The sequence below is a fragment of the Caloenas nicobarica genome, chromosome 1 (genome assembly GCF_036013445.1).
Source record: "Caloenas nicobarica isolate bCalNic1 chromosome 1, bCalNic1.hap1, whole genome shotgun sequence".
Classification (NCBI taxonomy): domain Eukaryota; kingdom Metazoa; phylum Chordata; class Aves; order Columbiformes; family Columbidae; genus Caloenas; species Caloenas nicobarica.
In genome coordinates this window covers 42033596-42048437 of record NC_088245.1, presented here as the reverse complement: position 1 = coordinate 42048437, position 14842 = coordinate 42033596, and the positions used below count along the sequence as shown (strand labels likewise).

The following is a 14842-nucleotide window of genomic DNA, read 5'->3' as shown; positions in this document are numbered from 1 at the left end:
GATCAACCAGCTGCCCGGGTGTGGAAATACCTGACAAACCCCCATCTCTTCTGCCTTTTGGATCTTCGTGTCTAGTTGCTTTCCTACAGCCTTTGGCCCCCGCCATGGCCTCTCATCTAAAAGCCATCTTCCTGTTTCTTTGGTTGCTTCAGTGTGGAGGTAAAAACCCAATTTTTTATTGCTTTTGTTTACTCTCATGTTTGTTCATCGTAGAGCATTTCCAGCTGCTATCTTTTGCTAATTTCCAGAGATCCCCTCTAGGAATTCGCATGCTGCTGCTATTTCTGTCTTTTAAGCATTTCAACGCTGAGCGAGAGAATCCTCAAGAAAGGAGGAACATGGGAGAAGGGTTAGATAACCTAAATAAAATGGTTTGGCTTTTTCCCTGGCATGTTCTTCTCAAGCTAATGGCTCCTGGGATACTGTAAAAAGATGGATCTCTCCTCTGTTTTGTTACAGCAGTGCTCAGACACGTCTCGTATAGAAACTATATTCATGTGTGTTTTGCTGGGTAGAGAGAAGGATGATGAATGATTTTAGAAAATAAGGCCCAGATGAGACCGCTCAGGTTATCGCTCCCGCAGTGCCTGCAGGATTGTCTGTTACCTCCTTTCCATAATATTGTATCTGGTGTACACAGGACTGTGCGCTCACAACAAATGAGCGTGTCCCTCAGGACTGTGCTGTATCTCAGTTGCTTTCACAGCTAAGAGCCTTTTCCTAGTGGTGTAACCTAAGCTCTTCCTTACTCTCAGGCTATTGTCCCTGCCTATGTCGCCTGTAGAGGATTTGCCCTAATGGATGTTACTTTCTGACAGTCCTTTCTGGACAGTGGCCGTGCCCTCCCTCCCTTACTGCCCCCCACAACTCTCCCGCGGCACTCGGCTTTCAGCGGCGCCGAGTCCGAGTTGCCTTTTCCGACGCCGAGTCCTGCTGTGCAGAGGTGAGGCCGCTGTCGCGATGCAGCGTTAGTGCACGGTGACGGGAAAGCAAGGCTGGCTGTGCTCTTTGACAGCTTTAATGCCTTGTTATGAGCCTGTTCATGGATGCAGAACCCCAGGGAATCCCATCAAAAGCATGAATGGAAAAGCCTGCCCGTCCCCTACTTTCTCTCTGTGCTGTTTTTTTCCCCTTCTATTTCCATGTCTCTGAAAGAAGCCTTCATTTTGTAAGATGACTTCTGCGTACATTTACAGTTCCCCTTTTTAAAAGACAGCAGTGGTTTGCACGAGCCTTCTCTTAGGTTGCTTTATATGTGGTGTTATGTCAGCTGCCAAACAAATAGATCCAGAGACTGCCTGATGTTAAACCCAGATTTGGCTGGGAAGCCAAGGAGATCCTGTACTCCAGAGCTCCTTACTAGCCCATGGCTCACTCTTAGCTTTTTAACATATTTTTATTAAACAAAACAGAGAGCTGAACTATGGTGTGGTTCCCCATCCGTGCTTATTCATTGTCTCTCGTAACTCCTGACATCATTGTCTACTGAACTGCAGTGACGGATCACTTTCAGCAGCCCTGCCTGTGTAAGGAGGAAGCACATGAAGGGCACGATCTCCCATCTCTCTGCCTAAGATACTGTCAGGTATAGATACTGAAGATCTGTAGTCTTCTGCAGATAGTTCCCATATCTAGCATCGAGTTCCCATATCTAGCACGGAGTCTCACACTTTGCTGCCCATTTACAGCAGCAAAAGTTTGGAATGATTAAGCTGTGTCTTATTTCTTGTGGCCCTGGTAGGTGGCCCCCATGCAGAATATGCAATTTCCTTCCGCGCTCGTGCTTCCGCAACACATAGTCCCACTGACAACACCTGTTCGTGTACAGCACCTTCGCTGCTGCAGAGTCATCACATGGGAACATATAGATGCCCAAGCAGAGGTTTGTAACCCGGGGGTTTCAGGAGATGTCCAGACAGTGTTTGTCTTGGAGAATCGCTTTCTATTCACCCGCTGTAAATACAGCCTCACAGCACTGCAAAAATCACTTCACCTCCTGCTTCATTTCCTGTCTCGCTGCATGTTGGTGCTGTACGGAGGAGCTCACAAGGGAAGAGGGGAAGCCTGTGAATGCAACAGGCTATCGCAAATCACACAGCAATTACCTAAGAGATGTGGCAGATCACACAGGGCACGTGCTCTGAATCACTCAGTTTCTGACAAGGACCAACACTGCACGCTGTGGGCGCGCTTCCTGACATACAGTGATTTTCACTGTGCAATCTCGTCTTTGGAGCAGCAGTCCTCTCCTGACTTAAAGTGGTATTAGGTGGCTACTAACAATTATTACCCTTACAGGGCAAGATGTCGATGTACAGCAGAATCCTCCAATCCAGGTTGCACTGCTCAAGGAAGGAATATCCATCCCCTGTAAAGTCACCTTCCCTTACATGCCGAAGTACACTACATTTTCAATCATCTATTACTGGATAAATTCACTGGGCCAGAAAGCATCCATCTATAGTAGATCAGAAAATGTAGCCATCCCTTCTGGAAAAGAGAATACGACTGCCACCATATCTTACGACCACAGAATCATGCCACTCAAAAACACCTTTTCTACTGGTACATACTACTGTGAGGTCAAATGGAATGCCATCCAGAAAATGGGAAAGGGAGTGTTTGTCCTTGCTAGAGGTAAGTGAACAACCAGAATGGAGGGGCGTGTAGTTAAAAAGCAGCTGGATGTGGCTATGAAAATATGATCTTTGCTCTTCACCTAAATATGCTATGAAGCCAGATGGGAATAATACTTTATGCCCAATTCTTAATACCATCAAATGTGCTTTACACAGGTGACCGGTGCTGCTGTTTCCAATGCACAGGTGGGGACGTGAAGGTGCAGGAATTTTTATCTGCCTGGCTGCAGCCTCCTGGGAACAGCAGGATTAAAGTCAGGGTCTAACCAGGGATCCTGGGCACTGGCTCAGATGGTGCCTTTAGGTGTCAGTGTTCAGGGGGCAGTGTGGTTTGGCCTTTAGCAGTGTGACAGAGATGGCTGAACACAAGATCAGTGGTTAGGGTGCTCGCTGTAATCAGATGTACAGGTTAGGAGCTCACAAACAGGTTAAGGGCTCACTGGAATCTCCCCCTTTTCCATGTGGTATAAGGGATCGGTTGTGCCATTAATGCACAGGCTGGAAAGCGAGGGAGAGCTTAATGCCAAGGTAAGAGGAATGTTATAGAAAAGTGATAAGGACTTGCATGCTGGATTTGTATTACTGAATGCTGGATATGAAAAACTTCTTAGAAAGTGTAAATGCAAAGAGCCATGGTGAAATAGCTTTGCTACACTGGTCAGAGGGTGCCCACAGCATCCACCTTGCTAGTTTGTGTAGCCTGCGTGCTTTCCACCGTCTGTCTTTCTGCCCCTATCACTAAAGACCTTTGCCAGCCTTTACCTACCACCTTGCTTGGCTCTCATAGTCATGTCACCTCTCTCTAATCTACACTAAGTGCAGCTGCTCATATCCTGCCTCTTTTGCATGATTCTTCGTCTGCACCTTGCTCTCTGTTCAGTCAGACTAGGTTTTGAAGGGTGTGTGCATCTGTGCCACAGTATTCTGCACTGCTTCTGTGTTTTAGCTCTCTCAAGGCTCTTTCCAGAATTAAAAATGCAGCAGGATTGTAACTTCCACTCACGCTGTGAATCTTTTGCATTCTTTCTTACAGATACAGGGTACGTAGAAACCTCTTATGGGTGGGAAATCCTCATTACCCTTACCGCTCTTCTTGCTGCACTGAGCATCGCCGCAACAGCTCTGCTTCTGTGGAAAAGAAAGGCAAGTTATAACCAAATTCTAGGAATTTATTTCACTTGCTTCTAACTTGGCTGGATTGGAAGTCCCCATGCTGAAATTTGCCATGCTGAGTGTCTGCCTCAGGTTTATTAAGTTCAGTCTTTCTGAGAAAAAAGATTACAGGAAAGACAAAATGAGTTATTGATTTGTCCATTAAAGAAATTCTAGTAATCATTTTGACTCCAGCGTGCTCTCCGTTAGAGCAAGGATCTGACACAGGGCAAGAAGTCACACTAACAGTGTGCTGGCCGTGAGAATACTCAAGGAGATGTAGCCTTGTGATGAGTCTTTGGAAAATTGCAGTTTGTGCCTGCTCAGTCCTGGCTCTTGTCAATTTAGCCCCTCACTTGTCTAAAGGAGCCTGTGTGAGGCTGCCTTTCCACGCGGTGCTGGGCAGACAGGTAACGTCCTGGGCATCCAAGTGAGTCTGTTGCAGCCCTGATGGCAGGAGGAGGGCAAGACTTCCCCTGCTTCTAATCCTCTTTCAATATTGGAGTTGTGACCTGATTGCAAGGAGACTGTGCAACTGCGTTCCTGAGCCATGTCTTGGGCACTATAGGAGAAAAACAATCTGCACTGTGGAGGGGATGGTGACCAGAGCCTTGGGCATGTGTTTGGCAAAGAAAACATTGAGACAGAGTGAGAGGGGAAGGTCAGGACAAGGATCACAAGGAAGCCTCTGTGGAAGTCCCAAGTAACTGGAAAAAAAGAGAGAGACAAGGACCTGAGGAGCCACCTGCTTTAGTCATTTCTGCTTTGAGCAGAAGAGGATTGGACTAGACAATCTCCAGGGGCACCTTCCAACAGCAGTGATTCTGTGAGCCTGGAAGAATGAGCCTTGGGAGGGAAACTGGGACCAGAATCCAGAGTGAGGAAGCACTGGAGCTTGGAGGAGGGTGTTTAGACTGGACTGACGGGGCCCCTCAGGTGAGCAGACCAGTGGCACACGTTGGGACCAGATGGATAAGGAAGTAGAAGCTGGGATGAGTAGCTGAGGACAAAAGGGAAACCAGGAGAAGGGAAGAAAGGACATAGAGAAGAAAAGCCAAAAGTAGCGCTGAAAGATCTCGATGTGACAGGCGGCCTGCGGAAGAAAGCTCTGGAGTCATGATACTGGAATCCCTGTTATTTGGGGAAAACCTATTGCTCCTAGTACTGCCACCCTCAAGCATTCAAATATCACCCTCTGCATTCTTCCAGAGATCTCAAGGCTGGCTTGAAAAAAAATGATGTCTTTTAGATCTGAATTTGGGGATTGTTGATTTCTAGCTAGAGTATGCTCCATATTTACTCATCCAAGCTGCTCTCTGCCACCACGACAGCAGACTCTGTGCATGCATTTTTATGTGGAGGCCGTGCTGCTGGTACGGTGCTACGACTCCAAGGAGCATCGGGCTTCAGCACACCCTGTCAGAGATCATCAGGTTGAAAACAGAATGGCAGAAGTTGGCAGACCTGCTAATCTCGTGAGATTTACCTTGCAGGCAGTCTGATGGGGGAGGAAGGAGTGTAAGCGGCAGAGTGACCTGGCTGGAGACAGGCCCCCATGTCTGCTTGCCTAGACAGCTTCTCCATGGGGATGAGGGGAGAGGCACTGTCACTACTTGCCGATGGGCATCTCTAGGGCCAGCAAGTCTCAGACCCACGGCCTCTCCATGGGGCCCATGCCGTCATTACGCTTGCCCTCCTGCAGAACACAGCCCGTATTTCTCACCACAGCTTGCTCAGACCTGCTGGTTTTAAAATGTTTATCTTTAAGAGAAGCTATTTAGCATCCTCCTTAGTTACTAATGGACTGGAAAGCAGTTCATCGTTTTCATGTGATGTGAATATAATCATCCCACTTCTTTCAGAATTAGAACAGAGTTACTTAGCAAAGCCTCCTGCCTTTTCTGCCTCCTCTCTTGCTTGCTGAGCAGGGCTAACCCTTATCTGTGCATGAATGGAATGTGTTCAAGGAGAACTCGTCTGATGCAAGAAACATTTCAGAGGAAGAGACCTTCTTCCTTCAACTCCATGCTGGGCTTGCACGTTAGTGCGTGTCACTGACTATATGTCGTCATTAATGGTCATCTGGTGCTCTTCTCTAGACTCCGCGTATTAGCCAAAGCTTTCTGGCCAAATCCTGACAAAGGTCACTGCATTTTGCCCCTCTGAAATTTCACCACACACTTTGAACAGGGCCCTGCTTTACTCCCTGTCCTACAGCATTGTTATGCATTGTTAGATATAATACTTACACCCTCTGTCCAGCTAAGTTTCAGTGGTGGAAGCGATTTCTGTGTGCACACAGAGCCCAGTTCTCCTTTCCACTGCTCCCGTGTTAAGTCAGCAGACTCCTCCATTTTACCGTGCGGTCAGGAAAGGGAGCAGCCTGTGTAATGCAGAGTGCCAGCAGTCTTTGCTGTGGAAGCACTCAGGGGGTGTGCAAGCAGCTAGCTTTGACATGACATTGGTGTTCTCTTCATCTTTGGGGAGACGGTGTCATTTGGTGTCTTGTCCTGAGCAGGTGTTGTGCCCTAGAAGGAACCAGCTGAATATCCTGAGACAGAAGGTGGAAACGCAGCCCGCTCCAGTCACCCCCCCGCCACCACCACCTTCTTCTTTCTATGACGTGAGTACCAGAATCACCCTCCATCCCATCTGCCCGCATCATGGTACAACCCTTCCTTTCCCTGCCCTGCCATGGTACAGACAGCACCAGCGTCACGATGTGAAACATAAGCAATACGTGTGTACCAGCCTGGTACTGGTGGCCTTGCTCCTGTGCCTGCTGCGTGTATCCATCCTGGTCCCACTCGTGGCCTCCCCGGTGTGAAAGCCCTGCCAGGCAGCACCTTTGCCTCTGCCAGCAGCATGGCAGCACAGAGCAGCACGTAGGGGCCAGAGAGGGCTCCTGGTGGTAGAGGTAGATGGGTCTCCACAGGTCAAGAAGGAAGGGGGGATCTCAGCCGCACTGTGTACTGCAGAGTGTGTCAAGGACATGCCCTTCCCAGCTGGAGAATGATGGCTCAGTAAAGGGGCAGAGAGAAGTGGTCCTCCCAACAACCCCAGCTGCTTAGAGCTCTTGCTGTGACACCTTCACTGATGTCAGTGTCACAGTGGCACTGCAGTCCTGAGCAGGATGACTAGCTCTTAGGGGGAAAAGGGCAGGAAGAAAGTGAAGGGGGTCTCTCTTTTGGGCAATTTCTCTTTTCATTACATAGGATCTCCTTTTCCATCCCCCAAACTGGGGAATGCCGACTGCTCCCACTCTTTGAGCCCAGTAGCCACAGTGTCATAGGTAATAGGATTGGAGTGGCTCTCCTGAAGTATCAGGCCCAGACCTCAGCTACCTCAAGTAACCATGACCCCTAATCGCATTTACAACCCACCCAGCTCCATTTAAAATGGACTCCTTTTGCTCCTTTTACTCCCATGGGAGGGCTGCTCCACTAAGGAGGGAAGGGTGGGGTTTTTACCCCGTAATCTGTGGGACAAACAAGAAGGAATAAAATGAAAGTGAGTAGAGAAGGACGCTGCCTGAATATTAGGAAACCTTTCTGACTGTGAGGTCTATAAGAGCTGGAAAAGTCTCTCCGAGGAAAACCTGTAAGCGCTGCTGCATTAATCATTTAAACCAAACAAAGCGAAGCTCTGGAGAATGTACTACAGAGAGGAGCAAAGCTCTGCCAAGGAGGCAGGAGACCTGATAGGGGGAAGATACAAACAAGAAGATGGGTCTGCCCCCTTCTCATTCTTACTTCACAGGGGAAGACACCGTTTTGTGGCCCTTTAATTTTTGGAGTAGAGCTTTAAAATAAAGCTCTATGTATTGCATGTGATATGTTTATTCTGTGCAAAAAAAGCAATGCTTTGGGTAAAGGAGGTTGCAGGTTATAAACCTTTTCATTTGTATCAAGTAATTTCTTTTTAATTCGGGCTTATAAAAATCCAAATGGGTAGTTTCCTGCTGAAGTGGATGATTTCTGCGAGGAGACAAAAAAAAAGTCAAATCCATTTCTCGCTCAGTCGGCCTCGTCATGCATCCTTAGCTCCATCTTAATTACATGTTTCATCATGTTGCTCTGTTCAGGAGGCCCCGCTAAGGCTAATCTAGGAAGCCAGCAAAGCCAGCCTCAGGCACAGGCAGTCCTGGACTAGGCTGGGCCCCTGTGCTTGCAGCTGCCGCGTGGACCTGGTGCCGCCGGCCTTTCCCCAAATCCCCTGAACCACCTGCCAGCTGTGTGGGGCTGGTGGCCAGCCCGGTGTGCAGGGCAGGTGGCTCCGCTCTCTTTGGCAGAGCCGCCAGCAGCCTCAGACCATTTGCATGCTGGGGGGTACTAGCCCACCCACCAGAGGTTGTTTCACCGTGGAGCGGCTGCTGTGGGGTGACTGGTTCAGGCACAACGCGGCAGCTCCTGCTGCAGACATGGCGCACGGGGAGAGAGCAGGGCAGCGAGGTGAGGAGCGGGGAGCGTGGGGTTCTGAGGTGTAGCAGGGAAGTTAACGGGGGAGACAGGGCAAGAGCTCTGGGATAGAAACCCTGCATTGGATGGGCCCTCAGGACAGGTGAGGGGAGTGGTCGACAAACCTTATTTCCTTTGAAAGATGAATCTGGGGTCCCACTGCTAAATTTTGTTGGGATTCTGCATGTAAGCCCAGTCCTGCAAACTGCGTTTGAAACGAGGTGTGTTGTGAAACCCCGTTAGTGTTAAATTAAGTGTTGAACACTTAGTGCTTAATTCATGGAGAGGGCAGAAATTGGGGTAAGCTAAGGCAAGGAAAAGGGAAGGACAAGTGAGAAGTAATTCTAAGAGATGAGATAAAGAAGGTCAGAGATTAGGTGATGGGACGGGAGGGCAGCACATGCCAGATGTGCTATCTGTGGGGGAAAGCAAGAAGGCAGGGAACCACAATGTCTTTGCAGGCTGGGAGCAGGAGCAACAGGAGGCAGCACTGGACATTGAATTAAGGGCTTGGGACTGCCTGGGGCAGCTCATTAAACGCTCTGTGTCACCCTACACAGCAGCAAGGCTCACCCCTGGCGTGGGAAGAGTCCCAGAACACCTTCTGCAAAGCCATCCTGCTGAACATCCCTCAGAGCAGATGCCTTCCCCATCAGCTCTTCCAGGTGCCACTGTTTACCTCCTGGTCCCTGGGAGTGGATATACGCAGTGAAAAGCAGCAGGCAGCAAAAAGCCCTGGGCACCCGCTTTGTTCCTGCTACATTGCAAGGTGTGTCCTAGACCTCTTTGTCCTCCTGCAGCCCCGGAGCTGCTCTACCCCATTGCACTGCCTGCACCCAAACCTGTATTTTCCTCCATCTTCCAGCTTAGCTGCCTGGTTAATGAGCAGCTTGGAAACAACAATCTGAGGGACTCGCTTCATCCGCTTTACACTTCAAACAAGCTTTTTTGAGCAGCAAACAGAACTCCTGTGGCGCAGGCGGGTTCCAGAGCACAGGAGCTTTTCCCAATGCGAGGGAGACGAGGCTGCTCAGGGACGGGAAGGCATCTGCCAGCGGGGAGGAGAGAGGCCTGTGTGCCTCCGCTATGACAGTAGCAGGTGGTCAGTCACTAAATAAAAGTAATTAATTTGCAAATGGCAGTTGGAGACACTGGCTTTCCAACTGGCTAGCAAAGGACCAGCATTGTCAACAGCTTCCATGGGAAGAGGGCTCGTGAAGGGAGGGAATTTTTTTTTGGAGGTTAAACGCCAAAAAGATCCTTTTTGCTTGCAAGTGGCTTTAGACTAGAGCAGTGGAGGAGGCTGTTGCCTGTCCTGCCAAGGGGACACGGAGCCAGACGGCTGGGAGCACAGCACATGGGACAAGGTCCTCGCCATGAGCATCACAAAGAGAATTGAAAATGAGGATGGGGAAATGGGATTTTCTGCGTGCGCATGTGCACATATGAATAGTTGGGAATGGCTGCTGTAGGCAAGCGGGTTGTTGGGAGTGGTAAGCAGGCAGGTGAAATAATTTGACTGTTCCTGGAGAAGGCTTGGGAATGGGAGAGCTGTCCGGTGCACCGTTTGCCACGGCCGCCTCCTGTCTGAGTGCCTGTTTGTTCCAACCCCTGCTCCCAAATGCTGCTCCTCTATCATCCTGTTCAAACCACCATCCTGCTGGCCACGATCCTGAAAGATGCTGGGTGTCTGCAACTCCTGGTGAAATGGTGGGGGGTCAGGCAATTTGCCACCCCAGAATCAAGCCCCCATGTTTTGCTCATCCTCCTCACTGTGTTGCAGAGCACCTCGCTCCTTTGCAGTCTTTCCACTAATACCATCTGCCCCTCTTGCGGCCGGAGCTCCTCCCATCTTCCCGTTGCCAGAGAAACAGCCACCTTGGCAACCTGCTGTCATCCTTGAAACACACATGGAAAAGTCCTCCGGATTGTTATGTTTGATCCTTCAGGCAGATCTGGAACATCACTCAAACTGACACGCATCTCCTGTGACATGATTACCTGGGGGACCAGCGGGTGCATGTGTGTTTCTCTGTGTAGCTGTGTGGGACCACAGGTGTCTTTGAGGGCCTAGGAGTGTATTGATTTTTTTTTTCTATAATTCTTTGCTAACTCTAAGAAGAAAGGGTAGTTCTGGTTTGGAAAAAAACCCGTAGAAAATAAATAGAAATCACGCCCAGTTTAGGGATTCCCATTTTCAACACCCCCAGTGCTTCAGGACTTTAGCCTCACATCTCTTCTCACCCTTGTATGCCCAGAATAACCATGAGCAAGAGCTTGTGGGTGTCACGCACCTAGAGAGTCTTGGGCAATGCAGAACACTGTTGGTTACCTGTGGTCTCCATGGTGCACAATATCCTTTCATGCGGCAGAAGGGTCTTTATTCTGAACTCTGGGACAATTTGGAGCAGAGGCAGGGGCATCGGCATTGTTCTCCACTGCCTTACACAGGGTAGGTAACATCAACGCCCATCTGTGTGAGCCTGAAAAAGGAAGATGATGCAGTTGCACTGTAAAGATTTCAGGGGAGAAGGATTTTCTTTTTGCCCAAGTTTAGGTCGGGAACTTAAACATTTTGGAAATGGCAGGGGTTCCTAAAACATGTCAGGCACGAGATGGGGAACAAGCCAGTGGAAAATAAGTTGTCTTAAACCTAAGTAATTTGTTTGACTCTTGCTCTCTTCTCTCTTCCCTGTGCAGAGCCTGGATTTGCAGCACGTTGATGTCTATTCTGTCCTTGAGAATGACACAAACAACCTGTCACCCAGAAAGAGTCCTCCAGGGAAGGTAAGGGCTGGGGCCCTGGTTTTGGAGAGTTCTGCACTGGGCACATGGGGAAAGAAACCCCACAGAGTCGCCATGGCCCTAGCAGGCAGTAAGCGTGTCTCCAGTCCCACCGAAGGGGAAAATGGGACGTGGCCTTCACTCACCAGCTGGGCTGCACATGTAGCCTGTCGTCCCTGTTCCGGCAGAACCCTTGCTCCTGCAGCCCCGGGTTCGTGCAGATGCTTTGCTGTATGGCGTACGCGGAAAGGCATGGAAGGGTTTGGTGTCGCTGTTCCCTCCAAACGAGACAGACGTTTGTGGAGAAGTTGGGCAGATGCTGGTCCCCAGTATTGCCCTTTCCAGATTATTTAGGCAGCTGGGAAGTCCTCTGGGGTAGAGGAGTCTGTGCACCCAGGGCAGGCCCTGGACACAGTTTGCTTTCACCAGCAGTAACCACCTGAGAGTCCTTTCATGGTAGCAGAAGGTAAGGTGGTCTGAACAGAGGCTGGGCTGAGACAGTCTCTGTCAACTCTGGGGCTCAGGAAAAGGCGGTGTGGGTACGTTCTGGGCTCAGATCTTCTTTCTGGGCTGGGACTTAGGAGCTAGAGACAAGGAACTAAATCCACTCATAGTGAAAGTAGCTGCAACTCGAAACATGCAGATCAGTTGTGGGGGCCACATGAAGCAGACCAGAGGCCCATGCAGCCCTCTGCCCTGCCAGGCATCAGCTGATTCCTAGGGACAGAACTTGCATCAGGCAACCCAGGGAACATTTCCTTCCTGTCCTCAGAACTTTGTTGTTCTTTTTCCCCTCCAGACCTCCTATCTGCTTAAAACGTATATTTACTCTTCTGACGCTGGAAAATGTTCCTGAAAAATGCCTCCTGCTTCCTGCCACTGGTGTCCTGTTGGGGAGAGCTACCCACGTTTCCTGTGCAGTGTGGACCATGGCGCCAGCTTCAGTTGGCACCATCCCTCTGTTTCAGGAAGGACAGTATTTTACAGTGTCTCAGGCATTTTCACGGCTCCCACCTTTTAGGAAAAGGTGATCTAAAATCAAGCAGCTGCCTCTGTGTCAGAGCTACTTGCCCTGTGGTCTGGTCCCAAAGCCACTGGCCTCCTGCAGTGACTGCTGTGGCCCACAGTGGTTGGTGGTAGTAAAGGCAGCGGTAGGTATCACATTATTGAGGGGAAGGGTGGGTTGTTTTATATAGACTGTCTTATACCCCAGTGCATCATATGCTATGGAAAAGATAGTGTCCCCGGTTTTGTGTTCTTGCTGCAATTTTAATTAGTTGGATAGGGAGAAAAGTAGGTCTTGATCCCTTTTCCCTGTCTGATTTATTCTTCTGTATACCTTTGTCACAGCTCCCCCATTCACAACGATTCAGTTTGGATGATGAGATGCAGTAGGTGTGGGGGTTTTTTTCCCTACCATGGTACTGTCTGGACTGTGCTGAATTGCTTGTGTGTGGCCCACACCACTCAACTGCTGCTTCGGGAGGCAGCAGGTCTGTAAAACAGAGAAGGAACAAAGCAAGAGCAAAGGAGCATCTGTGTGTGAGTGGGTCTGGCGCTGGCAGGCTCAGCCAGGGCTGGGTAAGGGTCAAAGCAGGGGTGGGAGAAACAAAGGAGAAGAAAGCAAAGAGAGCAGCTGGGATGAGCTCTAACACCAAGAGCGAACACCAGCAAGTGTCCTCAGTTCTTGTGCTGGCCAGAAGGAAGTGTGAGTGGCAGGGCTGCGTTATTTCTGCACAGGAGAATTTGACTGCGCTTTCCACTCCTGTTGCAAGCACCTCGATCAGCCTCCCCCTCAGCCATCCTGGGCTGTGATTGCCTGGGACACTTGTCCTCCAGCTGCCTGTGCCAGAAGATAACGGGGAGTTTTCCCTAAAAGTGAGACTTGTGGGACAGTGGGTTGGCCTGCAAGTGGGAGCTGGGATTGCAGAACTGTGGCTGACTCTGCGGTGGGGGGTCCAGGCCAGCCCTGGCTTTGGGCTGCGGCGCGTAGAGGGGGAGCCCTAGAAGGGAGGGGGACAGAGAGCCCCTGAAACAAGAGCATTTGCATGCTGTCGCACCGGACCGTCCACCAGCTCGGGTGGCAAAGGGTTAATCCTGCATGTTTTGGAGGTGCCTGCACTCAGCACTTTTGTAAAATGTTTCCCTTTGGTGGTGGCGACAGAGAAAATGCTAGTGTAGGTAGGGCTTCCTTCACCCGGTGGCATTTCAGCTGCTTGCTGTGTAACCTTGCTTACAGCGGGCCTGTGCCACACAGCGCTTAAAATATCAGTCTGTCAGCGCCTTGTCTACACGACGAACGGTTGTGAGGAATAGACTCAACTGTTGAAGAAACAGGATTGAGGAGGTCAGGGAATTCCTCCTTCACAGAATCCAAAGTGATTTATTTTTTTACCAAGTCCAATTTTCCCTCCCCTCCTTGTCTGACAGTTTTTTTGGGGGTAGAGTGACAAGTAGAGGAGGCATCTTTATCCCTTGGGCTGGATTAGTCACGTTCGCCTCTGGCGGAGCAACATTTCTCACTGTAGTGGCTTCCGTTTCCGTGGATCACTTATAGCCATCTCTAACAGAACGAACGTCAGTGTCTGCTTATTAAGAATCAATTCATAATCTTTCAAATAATTTTCCTCCATTTCTTTTTTTCTCCTTTTCATCATTCTGCAGACACCTAAGAAGCAAGCAACTCTAGACGAATCCTGTGATACGTTGTATGAGAACATCTAGCAGGGAAAATCTGACCCTGTGAGGACCAGACACCTTTCTGTTCAGCAGAACTACACACTCATCTCCCCAGTTCTCTGCAGAGAACTACAGCAACTTCAGGGCACAACCACAAGGGACTTGTGAACCCCTGGCTCCTTCTAAACTGCCCTTCATTAACAACAGAATGCGTCTGTTCGACTCCCGCTGGGGCTCAGTCTGCACTGATGCAGCAAAGCTATTTTGCAGCAAAGCCGTTTGATGCAAAAGAAAAGCTGCTTTTGTCAAGCACTCACAAGTACCTTAGAAAAGGTGCAGATGGGATCTGTGGAGGTGTCTCTCACCTGGCCTGGCTGAAATACTTAAATCTCCATCTTCTGTAAATGAGAGGACAATCCAGAGACCTCCCTGCTTGCCGAATTGATCTTCCAATTCTGACCTGCAGCACGCCGTCTGATCCTGTGCCTATGGCTTTCCTGACACGGCCATCAGGCCTTCATGCATAGTTTAACTGAGATCCCAGCATCCACCTGCCCATTTTTCCTCTCTCAGGAACCCCACAGTGAAACATGCTTTCTCATAATCTGCTAATCCCATCAAGTAGTCACAGATGCCTGCTGTGACCATACTCAGCCGACTCAAATCAGTGCCTCCGAGTAAATGCTTTCCCTTCAGCGATATCAGCAGTATATGGTGAGGAGTGGATGCATGGACAGAGATAAAGACGGAGGAAAGGAAAACAGAAAATATCCCTGCCCGGCACCATGTCTCAGTGGCAGTGCCCTCTCCAGAACAAGGAAGAAGAACGAGGAGGTGGGAACCTTAGGAAACTCATTTCCCAGGGCTGCAAACGCCAAGCGGGTTTGGGGCCAGATTCCTGCCCAGAGAAGTTCAAGCAGAACCCCCCAGTTTCCTGTTCTTCTTGGCAATGAGCATTGGTACCACTTGGGATTTTGAGCCCCTATGGGAGCAGGCACGGTACCTCTGCCCCACCAAAACCAGTAGGTTTGCCTTTGTTTCAGCTGGCCAGTATTTCCCAGCCAGGGTATAAGGCTTCCTTGCCCCAACCCCGTACGTTATTCGGCCAGGTAGGCCAGTTCTGAAACTCAG

General features: G+C 49.8%; 1 protein-coding gene across 1 annotated transcript; it reads left to right on the top strand.

Moving 5' to 3' along the window:
- Window positions 1-70: 70 nt before the first annotated feature.
- On the top strand, window positions 71-14362 carry NFAM1 (NFAT activating protein with ITAM motif 1). Its single transcript, XM_065658283.1, has 6 exons — window positions 71-159; window positions 2299-2637; window positions 3673-3782; window positions 6310-6414; window positions 10949-11035; window positions 13697-14362. Exons 1-6 carry the CDS (start codon window positions 105-107, stop codon window positions 13754-13756), a joined length of 756 nt encoding a protein of 251 aa, XP_065514355.1. The 5' UTR covers window positions 71-104; the 3' UTR covers window positions 13757-14362.
- Window positions 14363-14842: the final 480 nt, after the last annotated feature.

Bases quoted from the DNA above. Each gene is read 5' to 3' on its own strand.
- NFAM1 (XM_065658283.1), top strand. From the start codon at position 105: ATGGCCTCTCATCTAAAAGCCATCTTCCTGTTTCTTTGGTTGCTTCAG. The intron at 2,638-3,672 runs GTAAGTGAACAA...TCTTTCTTACAG, and splicing joins AGTGTTTGTCCTTGCTAGAG to ATACAGGGTACGTAGAAACC. The intron at 11,036-13,696 runs GTAAGGGCTGGG...ATCATTCTGCAG, and splicing joins GAAAGAGTCCTCCAGGGAAG to ACACCTAAGAAGCAAGCAAC.